Raw genomic sequence first — 13,243 nt, 5'->3', positions numbered from 1 at the left:
CACTTTATGGTATTATTTTCACTGTCCTTGAACATTTCTATAACAAGTTATCAGCATGACCCATCTACACTAGACGGTATGATCTGTCGCATGTCTTGTCATGTAGCGTTTATTTTGACTTTAATCTCCACATGGTCCTGGGTCTTATTGATCTCGTTGTCGTCTTCTTTTACAACAAATGCTATGATTACAGGGAAGGATACAGTTGATACTCCTGCTATGCAGGAAACGAGGCGATCGCGGTCTCAGGGCGAGCACTCTCGCAGGAGGAGTGAGCCCTTCGCTCGTCCTAGTACATCCCTCGACCGCCGCACCAGTCTCGACGTTGCCGCCCTGCGCGAACAGAACCTCACCCATCACGACTCCAGAACCTCCCTCGCCTCACTCCAAACCGAAAACAGCACAGATGACACCTGCGTCAAGTGCAAGTACCCTAAATGTTCATCCCGAGCCCCATTACCGGATGCCAAGAGGCATTACAAAACTTGCCACAACTGTACCACCATGTACTGTTCCAAAGAATGTAGACGAGCCCATTGGGAAAAGCACAGGAAGGTCTGTCTACACTCTCGTGCGAGCAGTTTGTGTAGACAAATTATATCGGCCGCGAAAGAGGATTCCGACTCTCTGCATCAAATCAGTACGATCGCTCATAAGGGATATCTGGCCCAAGGTAGAGGTGTTGTCAAAATCTTCTTCACGAGTCCAGAGGCGGCTGAGAAGTTCACCACGCACGGCTACCAGTACTTGAGCGAACCGGAATTCGTCAAATGGACTTCTCTGCAGCCAAATGAAATGGGCGCCGAACTATACACAGAGGTCGTAAAACTTTGCAAGGCTTACAATCCAGAAACGAGAGTAATTTTATACGTAGCGGTGTGTATCATTAGCGAAGTACCAACAAAAGGCGCCGTTAAATGGGAGAGACAGATGGTGTCCAGGTGTGCTAAACTTCGTTTAAGCAAAACTGTTTCATCGGCCATCCAAGAACAGAACAGAAAAAGAAATAGAAGAGACAGTAAGGGAACACCCGATGACCGCGAGACCTTGATACTGACCTCCAAATTAACGAACGCGGGGGAGAAGAACGCAGCGACAGCGCACAAGTTCAGGGAGATATGCTTCAGGAACATCCTGAACGAATTGGAGAGTCGCGGCGTGGTGATGAAGAAACATTTCCCCGAAGTGTACTCGCGGCTGGCGGCTTACGTGGACGGCACCAGCGACAGGTTCATACCTATGACGATATACCCGAAAGACGTCACCAGTGGGCGGTCCTTCGTCTGCGTCATCATGCCGGACAACGACACGGAATGCGGAACTGCGATCGATAGCAAAGTGACTACAGTGGATGTTGGGGTGGATCGCTCCAAACACCAGCTCTCAACGCCGATGTAGAGAAAGATCCTCACGTTCACCAGAATACAAGTGGACGGCCATTTTGATGTTGGTGATTGGAGTCGATTCGAGCTTGTGGGCGGCCATGTTGGATGTTGGAATGGATCCAAGCTGTTAGCTGACGTCACACGATAGAATTAAACATATATTCCTTGGTATGAAGGACGCAATCGCTCAAAACTGTTCTCGTTCGTTCTTATGACGTATGAATTGTTCGATAATTCTTATTGATTCCACGTTTTGAATCTCGTTTGTGGATGTTTAATGTGCTCCTCCTTATTGATAGTACACTTTCTTCTATAGCTGTATTTCTACTTGAATGTTCGATTCCAAGATTCGTACTTAAAGACGAGTTAAGTGTACATTCCTTACGAAAAGACATTTTTTATTTCAAATAAAAAGACTTATTTTATAGTCCAATACGACTTAGTATATGTAAAACAATATTTAAAATATTATATATATATAACATTTGATTCTAAGAATTCTATTCTATTCTAGATTCTATAAAAAAACATATTTAAAAAACCAGATACCGGTTGCAAACAATGTTGATTGTAACTCAAAAAAAAAATTTCCTGCAAACAAAATTTTAAATTTCAATTTATTACTGTATTCATGTCTATATGATAATGACAATATTGTAAATTGACATTACATATATATTTATAACTAATTAATTATTTATATAATCAGTGTCTTTATAAATGTAATTTTATACAAAGCATTTAAGGCTTGTAGTTATGCAAAATATTTTATTGTAATAAATAAATTTATTCCTAAACGACAGAATCATATACAAAATGATAAAAAAAAAATACCCTATCCTGTCTGATGAATTTAGGTGTTAATTGTTGCTTAAAAATATATGGGTAGTCTTACGTTTGTTTAAAGAAATATATATTTATTAATATTTCTGTTATAAATAATTATCAGAGAGATCAATTGTATTAACATAAAAAAAAAAACACTTTAAACCTGAACAATTATTCATAATGAAAAAAATAAAATCATTTAACCAGGAAAAAAACATTAAAGTCTTAACAGTGCCAACTTGAAATAATCAAAATGAATTTGAAAGTTTTGTACTTTTACAAACACCATTGTACAGATTTTTGTAAACAATTTTAATGCTATAGCTTCTCGTATTATAGAATCATGCCTACATAAAAAAGTTTTTTATAATCTGTGGAAAGCGTCATAAAGTAAAACCTTTAGTAATCTCATATTGGCTAAATTACTGTATTATCATAGATGTATCCATTAATATTACTTGGAATGATTTAAAATTAGGACCACTACAAACAATTTTCTGCTTCACATTTAGATACATGTCATTAGATAATTAATTTGTTTTAAATCTGAATAGTTTTTATATGCAATAGATTTATAGTCTACATTTACTACCGTTATTTCAAACATAAATTTTGTTCGACATTTTATTGTTACTGTTACGATGTTAGTGTTCAAAATAATTATTACTTTGGTGTTATGATTGTGTTCTGTAACAATTTATATACATATGAATGTGAACAAGGTAAAGAGAATTTTGTATTTCACAATATATTATTTATATATTTAAAACTAATCTCTAAGCGAATGATTTGATGGTGCTTGTGATTTGTTTGACACTTCAAGCGCCGAATTTATATTGTTGAAAGCCCGCTGTACATTGGAGCTTCATATTTGTTAACTACAGAAGCTGTGTTATTCCTCAGCCTAGTTGAAAGCGTATTCATGTAGATATTTTAACTATACATGTATACTATCAATGGATAAACGCAAATAAAATTTCTAAAATTGATACCATATCAATTGTTTTGTCATAGTCAGGAATAGATTTTTTTTATCTAATTGTCCCTATTATATACGTATTTTAAATATACGGTACAGCCTAAAATTTTGGTTTTATTTAAAAAAGCATATTTTTTATGAACAGACTATAAATGTTGAATAATTTCCCGCCATAATTTATGAAACGATATTAGTAGCGACAGATAATAATAAAGGGTTATACGACTCATAGGCTCAAAATGGTTTGTGTACAAAAAAAAAATGATAACCCAATTATTACCTTATTATATATCTAAAAATTCCCAGGGTCCTAAAGAGATGACCTAAATTTCTTCGGCGGGTAGATTATTACCATATCATTCAATTTTAATCTTTTAAAACAAAACAAATTCTGATTTCAATTTAACTGCCAATGTGGTATTTCATCCTTCCAGTATCTTTAGGTATTATCTATTTTCTGAGAGGTTGACCAAGAGATTCTGACGAAGAGATTGCAAGCGAATAAGTAAAAGACATCTACAAAGTACAACGTAAGGTGTGATATGAATGTTGCGGTCCTTGTTAATGGAGTGCATATGGGTATACTGATCGCTAAAATAGAAAAAAAATATCCTACTACCTGTATTGAAATTAAAGTTTTTTTTTTCATATATTATTTAATAACCTTAATATATGAGTTGGGAACGCCAAGAACGTTGAAGTTGTTTCAATATTAAACAGTTTTTATATGTCATAGATGGCTAACGAGCAGATGGTCTTCCTGCTGGTGAGACGTCACCGTCCCTAATGGATATTTGCGACAGAGGGGTTAGAATGACTTTGCAATGAATGGTTGCAAATGTGTGTACCTCTACATTAAACATTTTTTTTCAATAATAATCTCACAATTTGTATCTTGGATAGGTTAAACTGATAAGATTCAGTTTTCCTATCATCTTTGTGAACAGGGTTGACATTAACTATCTCTATTTAAGCGTTGGTTGCTTCTAGATCCTTCTCAACTGATACCGCAACCCAGGTTAGATATTTAAGCTGTGATGGTGATAAATGTTTAATCAAAGTTATCATAAATCATTCTAATATGGTATATGTTGTATTATGTTTTTTTTTTTGTATTATAGTTGATGTGAACTACATTATTTCGATTCATTTTCATGTTCGATTCTTTACGTTATAAAATTATTTTAATAAACGAAAGGTATCGAGTACTAATTACTGATATATTAAAACTTAAAATACATATAATATATTTAAATATTGGTTTATGACCCTTTATCTAATCATTCCTGAACGGGTTTCTGACCTTTATCTTTGACATTAGTTTGACATTTCCTTTATTTCAAACAGTCGCAATTGGATTTTGACCAAGGAGAGCAGAACGTAATATGTAATTTTATTGCAATTTGAACTACGACGTTTGTGCGCAATAAAAATAGTGGTGATCTTGATATAATGACAGATATTACGATGTTGTCGTCAGATGTAATCAAATACGTGGCTGTACCTGTGTCTCTAGCAGTCGCACTGGGATTGATACGAAAATGGAGATCAAGGAATTGGGCAAAGTGTACGAGCAACACTTGTTTAAGGGGCAAGACCTTTCTTATTACGGGTGCCACTAGTGGTATCGGATTGGAAACGGCACGAGCTCTGGTGAAGAGGAAGGCTCGCGTGATATTTGCTTGTAGAGACATCGATAAAGCAAAGAAAGTGGTTGCAGAAATTCGAACAGAATGCGACGGCGGCGAATTGGTGAATTTTATTGTTATGTAATTTGAAACCTAATGTAGAAATATTACAAAATTTACAAAAAAACATTTTATTGTAGATACCAATGCAATTGGATCTTGCATCTTTCACATCAATTGAAAAGTTCGTAGATGTTGTGAAGGCCGGATTTTATAAAATTGATGTATTAATCAACAATGCAGGCGTGGCCATACCATTACAATTAGACCAGAAGACAAAAGAGGGTTTTGAAATACATTTGGGTGTTAACCACTTGGGACACTTCTATCTCACAAATTTATTAATTGATTTGTTAAAAAAAGCTGCTCCGAGTCGGTAATTAATCTAACTTTATATATGTAATTCAGATAACTTTCATTATTTAGCTGAACTTAAAAAAAATTGCTAATGTGGAAAATTTGACAAAGTTCACCTATTTTCACTTGAAATTCAAGTGAACCAAGGTCTCTACATTACTAGACTGAAAACACTAATATATATTTAAAAAATTAAGCATTTTTTACTAAATCCGCTATTATAATTTTTTTGTTTCACTTGTAGAATTGTTATTGTCACATCAACCCTACATGAGAAGGCCAAACTGGATTTTGACAACCTATATGTGGAAGACCAAATCGAGAAGGCCAAATTAGGAAAACGTTACCGCCACAACCCCGGCTACTGTAACTCAAAACTCATGAATCTATACCACGCACGGGCATTGGCTGCAAAATATAGGAACTCAGGAATAGACGTGTACGCCTGTTGCCCGGGCTTCTGTTATACTAATTTGTTCAGGTTTGTTTCAAGTGCTCATACATGTCAAAACCGTTTCCATATAAGCCAATAAACAGATTTAACCGTATCGAGTAATAAAATGGGTTAGTATTGTAAAATATTTGATTTCAGAGATGTCGTTCAATGGTATCACTATGTTATCTTGGCTCCCGTCGCATTTTGGTACATGAAGACAGCGAAACAGGTAACTATCTTATAGAAAAACCCATATGTAATCTACCTGTTATATCAAATAAATCAACTTAGTTTCATCTTAGAATAAACAGTAACTTAAATTATGGACAATCAAGAATGATAAAATACAACCAAAGCTTTCAAGTTTCAAGCATTCATTCAAAGTTTTCAAGAAATTATTCCAAAGATAACATTGTTCTAAGTTCTAGGCCCAGTTTACTCATTAATTGATAATTTGTTTTATCATAAATGCATAAATAACAAAAATATGTCATGTTCTTCAATAAATAATTTAAATATATATATATATGCTTTCAAAATGTTTTAGAGTAATGTCTGGAGTAGGTCAAAGCACAGTTATGGTTCTAAGCGTTAACTGAATTCTAATCATGTAAATTGAAGGTCTGATAAGTATTAATTTATGACTAAAGTGGATCGTTAACACAAAAGGAAATTAAATAATTGTGAGTCGAAGTAAAAAAAAAGGAATGAAAAATGTTGTTGTTGTTATTGTAAAATGCAACAGAAGCCTGAATTTCTTCACATTACTGTACATCATATTGACAGCCATCTTGTTTGGTTGGGTTATCTTAAGATTAATATGAAAGCTGTATTGTTTGATACATGACAAATACATCGAGTTCATTAACCTAATCTAAAACCTCTTTAATTGTGATAAGTTATTTAAATGAATTAATATCTTAGGGTGCAGAGACGGTGCTGCACTGCGCAACAGATTACCGTCTGGAGGGACACACTGGGAAGATGTACCGCAACTGTACCGAGTACAGATCAACGTACCGCTTTAGTAAAGGAGAAGAAAACAAGCTATGGGAAGTTAGCGAGGCTCTCGTCAAAGCCAGGAGACCTATTTAAGCCAACGGACTAATTATCCCATAACTACAATCTTAAAGCTCTTCATATGAGGATAAATTTCATATCTGTCTAACTTATTCCTATCGGTTAGGTTAAAGTAATATATAACTAACATTTGGGGAACTTTACAAATCTTGACCTAGTAGTTTACAACTCTTAGACTGAATGTGGCTATGTATTTAAAATGATAATTTTTAAGACATTGAGATTTTTATGCGTAGTCATCTCAAATATATAATATAAATGTAGTTGTTATACAAGTCTATTGTTTCTCTAGAATTTTTTCTATTCTATATTTATTAAGACTTCATTATAGGTGTTATAACCAACATGATACTATAACGGCATAATATTTTATCATATTAAGCGAATGCATATTTCAACAAATACTCATTACATGTATTTTAAGGTATGTTCCAAAAAATAATTATTACTGTAGACAAATAAATAATCAATGTGTAGCGCTTGTCTTTTATTTCATTTAATTCTTACAAACGGTTGGATAAATAAAAGACTTATTGATCCCTCAACATATTTTAATCACAGCTTATTTATACAATCCCAAGTAATGTTACACTAGGATGAGTGCATATCTTTGCGGTGCTCGCTACCTTACTTCTATGTACTCTATATATAATACCTTTTATTTGCTTGTTATGTATCTATAAGGTGTACGCGGCGTGCTCTTACAAGTTACACTAAAGTTTATACCTGTCTGTTTATAGGCAACCTGTGATTTTATCATCTATTACAAATGTTTTTAAAGGCCGGTGGCATTTATAAAGTTATTCAGAATTATGTCTACTTGCTGTACATCCACATGAATTAAGTTTTTATTTTGATGATTATATATATGGTACCAAAAGACATTTTAAGGTATGAAATAAAATACCTTAGTACTTTATTTCGATCTTAAATATTAAAAATTGATCGCATAAAAAAAAAGTAAAAAAAATATATATTCCTTATTGTAATAACAAGAAATAGGTTAATATGTTTCTCAGTAATCGAATAACAAGCTAGTGAACTGTTTTGAATTAAGACGCGCTTTAGTTAGATATAGGTACCTTAAAAGTCAATGAGACAAAAACAATTCACAATGAAGTTAGTATTCGTATTGCATAATGTATCGTTATCAAAACAATGCATGGTTTGTATGGAAATCTTTACCTTTTAGTAAATACGAATTACATCACGAATATTTTTGTTAAACACGTACTTTAGATTAAAGAAACAAGTTCCTGTTATTTAATAATATCGTTGCTTTTATCACTATACAAGAGGTAGGTCGCTTTATAATTAATGTACTTACATACATCAAAATAACATTTAAGAGATTTTACATATATATAATATAACATAATATGTATGTGCTATTTAAGATAATTCTAGTATAATTTAGTTATTATATCCTAATTAGAATGACAATTGTTTTTTTTTATTCATGCTATATTTTGTTTTAAATCTCGGAGCCACTGTAACTAGGCACTTAGTGAATAGTTAAAACGAGGAATGAATAGAACAAAAGTAAAAAAATAATGTATGAACCGATTGTCTAATGTCGGTTGAATCAGTGTTGCATATCGATAGTTCACTATCGATTGTCTATCAAAATTAAATCGATAGATAAGGCAAAATCGATAGTTACTATAATCTATCGAAAGTATTGTCACGTGTCAATAAATACGAGTAAACTCTATTTTAGTTTTTTTCTATGCATCACTTTGAGTTTACATGCAATACTACCGAATAATCCCTGATAACTGATAGTTTAGAAATACCCATATTATCGATGCAAGCATTATTTATGTATTACTTAAAAGTATTGTTTATAAAGTGTTATCGAGACTATCGATAGATCAACATGTGGCGATACTAAAGACAGCACTATCGATATTCTGATTAGTTTTCGAAGTCAACTATCGATAGTCAGAATATTGACGGTTATGCAACACTACATTGACAGATTATAAACAATGTCTAAACAATTATAATTGTTCAACGAGTCTTAACGAATTAAATTGTATGAAATGAATGAAACCTTAACAAACAGAATGTTCAAGTAGGTCACTCATTCCTTTAGTTGTGACCTTCAAACAAGCCAAATGTTCTCAAGGTTTTTAAGTATTAAATACACTGACAACTAACTAAATAAATTTCCTTAACAAATAAGTATACCTAAAGTGTTAATATAGCCGTAATCATTAAACGGAAACCATTTTATTTCTTTATTGGGAACTATACTAAAATCCTCAAATGGTTTTCTCTATAAGCTACAAATATCTGTAGATAATTTCAAATCCATACAAGAAAGTAAAAGATAAAAATTTTCACAACCAAAATACATCGCAGATAAATAAAATTAGTAATTCTTCATCAAAAAAAAACAATCTTTGGTATATGTTGGTAATTTGTACACAAAAAGATGGAATGTTTAACAATGGTAATAGAATTACATCTGAATAAAATTGAGTTTAAAATTTAAGAATAAAAAAAAAGGTATGGAAAGGATCAAATTTTTGAACCAATTCATTATTATCAGATCTTATTCCATTTGTAAATATATAGTTATATATAGTTTACTATTAAATTTCTTATTTCAAGAGCCCATTAAAAACTTCAATGATATATACAGGTAAACATTAGTTAGGTCAGTACTGATATGTTAAGGCTATGTACATATATATGAAGATGGCATGACCGTTAGGCGGTGGTTACATGGACGGATGTTTTTTAACAACAGCAAATGCATATAAAATATACTAAAAATAAATGCACTATAACTATACTACGTAATTAATATTTAAAATGAAAACGCTAGAATTTCATTTAACAATTTCCATGTGATCTTTTTGAACCATTTAGAATACTTTAACAATTCAAAACATTTATTTTTTATTTTTATAATTTTGAAAACGTTACTATTATTCCAGCACACACATGATATTCTGTGAGTTATTTTAGGAAAACATGTGTTAAATAATTATAAATACATATAAACTTAAAGTGACTTTAAAATCATCGTGTTGGCTGAGACTTGCTTACAACTGTTAAATAACGTATCTAGTGAAAATTTTGACAATGTTTGGTAACAGAGTCAACAACATATATATATATATATATATATATCATACATAAGATACCAACACATGATTAAAGTATGTATTTTTATATTTCCTAATAAATTATTTTTAAATCTCAGCAAATATATAAAATGTACTTGCTTTATGTCAAAGAGCAGAATGCATGAATTTCAAACGAGCATCTTCAACAATATGCTTTCATAAGCAGATAATTACTGACGGTGGTTACCGACGAGCATGTGCATTAACCCTTATACAGTTAAATATAAATTAACAGATATTTTTTAATATTATGACACAGCTTTATATATTTGGTGATAAAAATGGCGGGTATAAATTTTTCATCATCAACCTCATCAGCTCTTATTTCTTTCATTTCAGTTGACCGGAGATTACTTTTAGGCAAATATGGTAGTATGAGAAATATTTGTTTTATGTAATACGAAACAACCGCACATATAAGGTAAACTCACAAACTAGTGAATCGCGAACAACAGGTTGCTCTGAAGCCGGACACATTGTTGGATCCATGCAATGTGACGGTGTCCGGATGGTGGTACATCCGGAGTTCTTTTTCTGCCTTCTGTTCTAGATCAGCCCATCTGGGAATACAAAAAATTGTCAAAAACTCTTATAATACATTACTTTTTAAAGAACATTCAAATAAACCCTGTGCCAATGGTGCAAGTGTTTATGATCACACTATACATGCAGGGTTCCTGATTTTTATTCTTAAACTTCATATTTTTGCGCAAAGATGTGTTAATGAAAAAATCTGTATGTAGGGAGACGATACGAGCTAAGGATATTGTGTACTGAAGATAAATGGTGCATTAAATTTTTACTATACCACAGCTTATAGAATGTATACTTATTACTTTTTTTTTAATTTAAGTCTTAAATATCTAATGCAAGGTAAAATATTTTTCATCTTCAATTAACCATAAAGGTTTTCATTTATTAACGACGAGACGAAACCTCTCAGCATTGCATGGATTCACCGTGCGGGTACGGGTCCATTGCGTCGCAGGGAGAGGAGCTTCAACAGTGCCTGGGACTTGCGACCCGGGTATAGGTTTAAGGGGCCCCTATCCAACGCGCGCTAAACGCTCACCTCCACCGTCCAAGCTCCTCTCTCTACCTAACCAAATTTGAAACGAACCTGCTAGGGCTGCCTTTGACACACGTTCCAAGAATGAACTGATGTTAGTTTTTGACAGGCCCAAATCTTTTAGCGGGTTGTAAAGAGATTTGGCTGTTATATCGCATTTTATTTATGATACAATTTGTGTAAATGTTAAGTGAATGTGAAAATTGAGATTTATTTGTGTACTCAAATATCATAACATGTCAGTATGTACAGAGTATCTTTATAAAATGCTCATATATGCTGTCATTATAATTAGGGTGCAATAAAAAAAATATATATTCACTCAAATTCTTAGCAGCTCAAGGTTGAGACACAACTCCGGTCAATTTAATCATCATTACCATAATTACTATCCTTTTATTACACATAGTATACAAGAAATAAAAATAAAGTCATTTCACTTCGAGCTTGAGGTGTAATCAAAAAAATTTCTTTATAAAATATTGGCATATTATAATTACAATCTTGATATTTGTACAAGTCAAACTAATGTTATAATATTGACCGGGCTTGAGTCTCAAGGACATTGGTTTAAAAATCTTATCTATTAAGAACTATTTATTAATTTTCATGAATTAATAACACTATTATGTAATCAGATGGTCTAAGAATTTGGTATTTTTTCTATGGATTTTTTTTATAATATATATTATAAGCCCATTTTATTAAATATCGGAACATATTTGATATAGAATTTGCTTCAACAGTAAATACCTTTGCACCGATAATGAGAATGCTTCGAGAACATTATTGTCTGTCTTAGCGGAGGTCTCCAGATATGTCGATATTTTATTTTCTTCACACCACTGCTTCAATTGTTCGTATGGTACCTCCCTATCCTTGGATGATACATCTGACTGTAAATAGAAATCTCAATATTTACATATATACCACAAAAATTAAGGTTGTTTAAAGAAAATCATATTGGTCATTAGCTTTGCTTAATCATAGTAAATAGTGATTTTATAAAATAAGTACCTTATTTCCAACAACTATGAAAGGGAATTTCTCGATTCCATTTTTGACGCCAGCGTAATTAAGAAACTCATTCAGCCATGTTTTAATATTGTTGAAAGAACTCCTGTCGTCTATGGCGTATGCTAATATACAAATGTCCGTTCCTCTGTAGAATGGAGTCCGGAGAGACTTGAATCTTTCCTGTCCAGCTGTGTCCCAGATCTGGAAGCATTTAATCCACGATAAATCATTTATAACTTTTGTAATAAAGGTAAAGGTAATAATTTTTTTGTGTTTCAATTCTTGTAATTTTTATGTGTTTATAGAATAAGTCCATTTTTATTACAATTAACTTTAATGTTGTAATAATTAAGTAATAGTGTCATTAATATTAATGACCTGTTTACATTGGAACTGTTATATGGAGAACTAGGAAATTAGATGAAATTACTAGTTTATTTAAGTATCGAAATATTTATAAAAACCATAAAAATATCTGTAGTTAAATAAAATGTATATATGAAGTAATAATATTGCATAAACAGTTACATAAACTGTATTAGCAATCACAACACACCTTAACCTTGATAGTGGTTGTATATTCAAGACTAACTACGTTTTACACAACAAAGAGTACACACGACACATGATCTGGCTAACAAAATTTTATGACAAAAATGTTTTACCTGTAAAGTATATTGTTTGCCTCCGACTTCTATCATTTTGTTCATGAACTCAACACCTATCGTATGAAAGTTGTGGTCGTCGAAGTGATTCGATATAAATCTACTCATTAAACATGATTTACCAACGCCTCCGTCGCCGAGGATCACAATTTTTAAAAGAACGCTTTTATTTGCGTTCCTCTCGTAACTTTGATCATTATCCTCGACCATTATGGTTTCGTTACTGTCATAATATTCTCAAAGAATTTCAACGACAGCCTTGAAGCTCAGTCTACTAAATCTATTTAATTAGGGTGACTAATGACTCTTCACTCAAGGATGTTAAACAATTAATCGCATTTTTACACGGCACTTGATTCTATTCTTTTCTTACTTATTATAAATAAAGCAAGCATTATTTAATATTAATTAAATTAATTAACATATACTAAATAAAACAACGTAAACACACAAAGTTTCATAGTAAACTGAACAACACAGCTGTTTCATATTTAAAACTTTTGTTCACAATACAGATAATATATTGTTTCAACATTAATCTTCAAACATGACATCACCTTTGGTCACTGACATTATGATATATAAATAAATTTATTAAT

General features: G+C 32.1%; 3 protein-coding genes across 5 annotated transcripts in view; 2 read left to right on the top strand and 1 right to left on the bottom strand.

Moving 5' to 3' along the window:
* The window catches only part of LOC116768614 (serine/arginine repetitive matrix protein 2), a 45,861-nt gene extending 42,563 nt beyond the window's left edge, over positions 1-3,298 (top strand). For all 3 annotated transcript variants that reach the window (XM_061527057.1, XM_032659371.2, XM_061527056.1), the window contains exon 11: positions 194-3,298. In XM_061527057.1, coding sequence (XP_061383041.1) covers positions 194-1,398 — 1,205 coding nt within the window. In that variant the 3' untranslated portion in view covers positions 1,399-3,298. The remainder of the gene's footprint in view (positions 1-193) is intronic.
* A 1,233-nt stretch (positions 3,299-4,531) lies between these two features.
* LOC116768624 (retinol dehydrogenase 12-like) lies at positions 4,532-7,234 on the top strand. The gene is made up of 5 exons (XM_032659383.2): positions 4,532-4,944; positions 5,021-5,256; positions 5,482-5,718; positions 5,830-5,902; positions 6,598-7,234. The coding sequence occupies exons 1-5, from the start codon at positions 4,645-4,647 to the stop codon at positions 6,766-6,768; spliced, it is 1,017 nt and encodes a 338-aa protein (XP_032515274.2). The 5' UTR covers positions 4,532-4,644; the 3' UTR covers positions 6,769-7,234.
* Positions 7,235-7,283: 49 nt separating this feature from the next.
* LOC116768630 (ras-related protein Rab-9B) lies at positions 7,284-13,126 on the bottom strand. The gene is made up of 4 exons (XM_032659396.2): positions 12,645-13,126; positions 11,980-12,180; positions 11,716-11,858; positions 7,284-10,453 (listed from the first exon to the last, which is right to left on the bottom strand). Exons 1-4 carry the CDS (start codon positions 12,852-12,854, stop codon positions 10,321-10,323), a joined length of 687 nt encoding a protein of 228 aa, XP_032515287.2. The 5' UTR covers positions 12,855-13,126; the 3' UTR covers positions 7,284-10,320.
* Positions 13,127-13,243: the final 117 nt, after the last annotated feature.

Source organism: Danaus plexippus (genome assembly GCF_018135715.1).
Source record: "Danaus plexippus chromosome 3 unlocalized genomic scaffold, MEX_DaPlex mxdp_34, whole genome shotgun sequence".
NCBI classification, from domain to species: domain Eukaryota; kingdom Metazoa; phylum Arthropoda; class Insecta; order Lepidoptera; family Nymphalidae; genus Danaus; species Danaus plexippus.
Note: the sequence above shows the minus strand (reverse complement) of the source record. Positions and strands in the feature narration are given on the sequence as shown.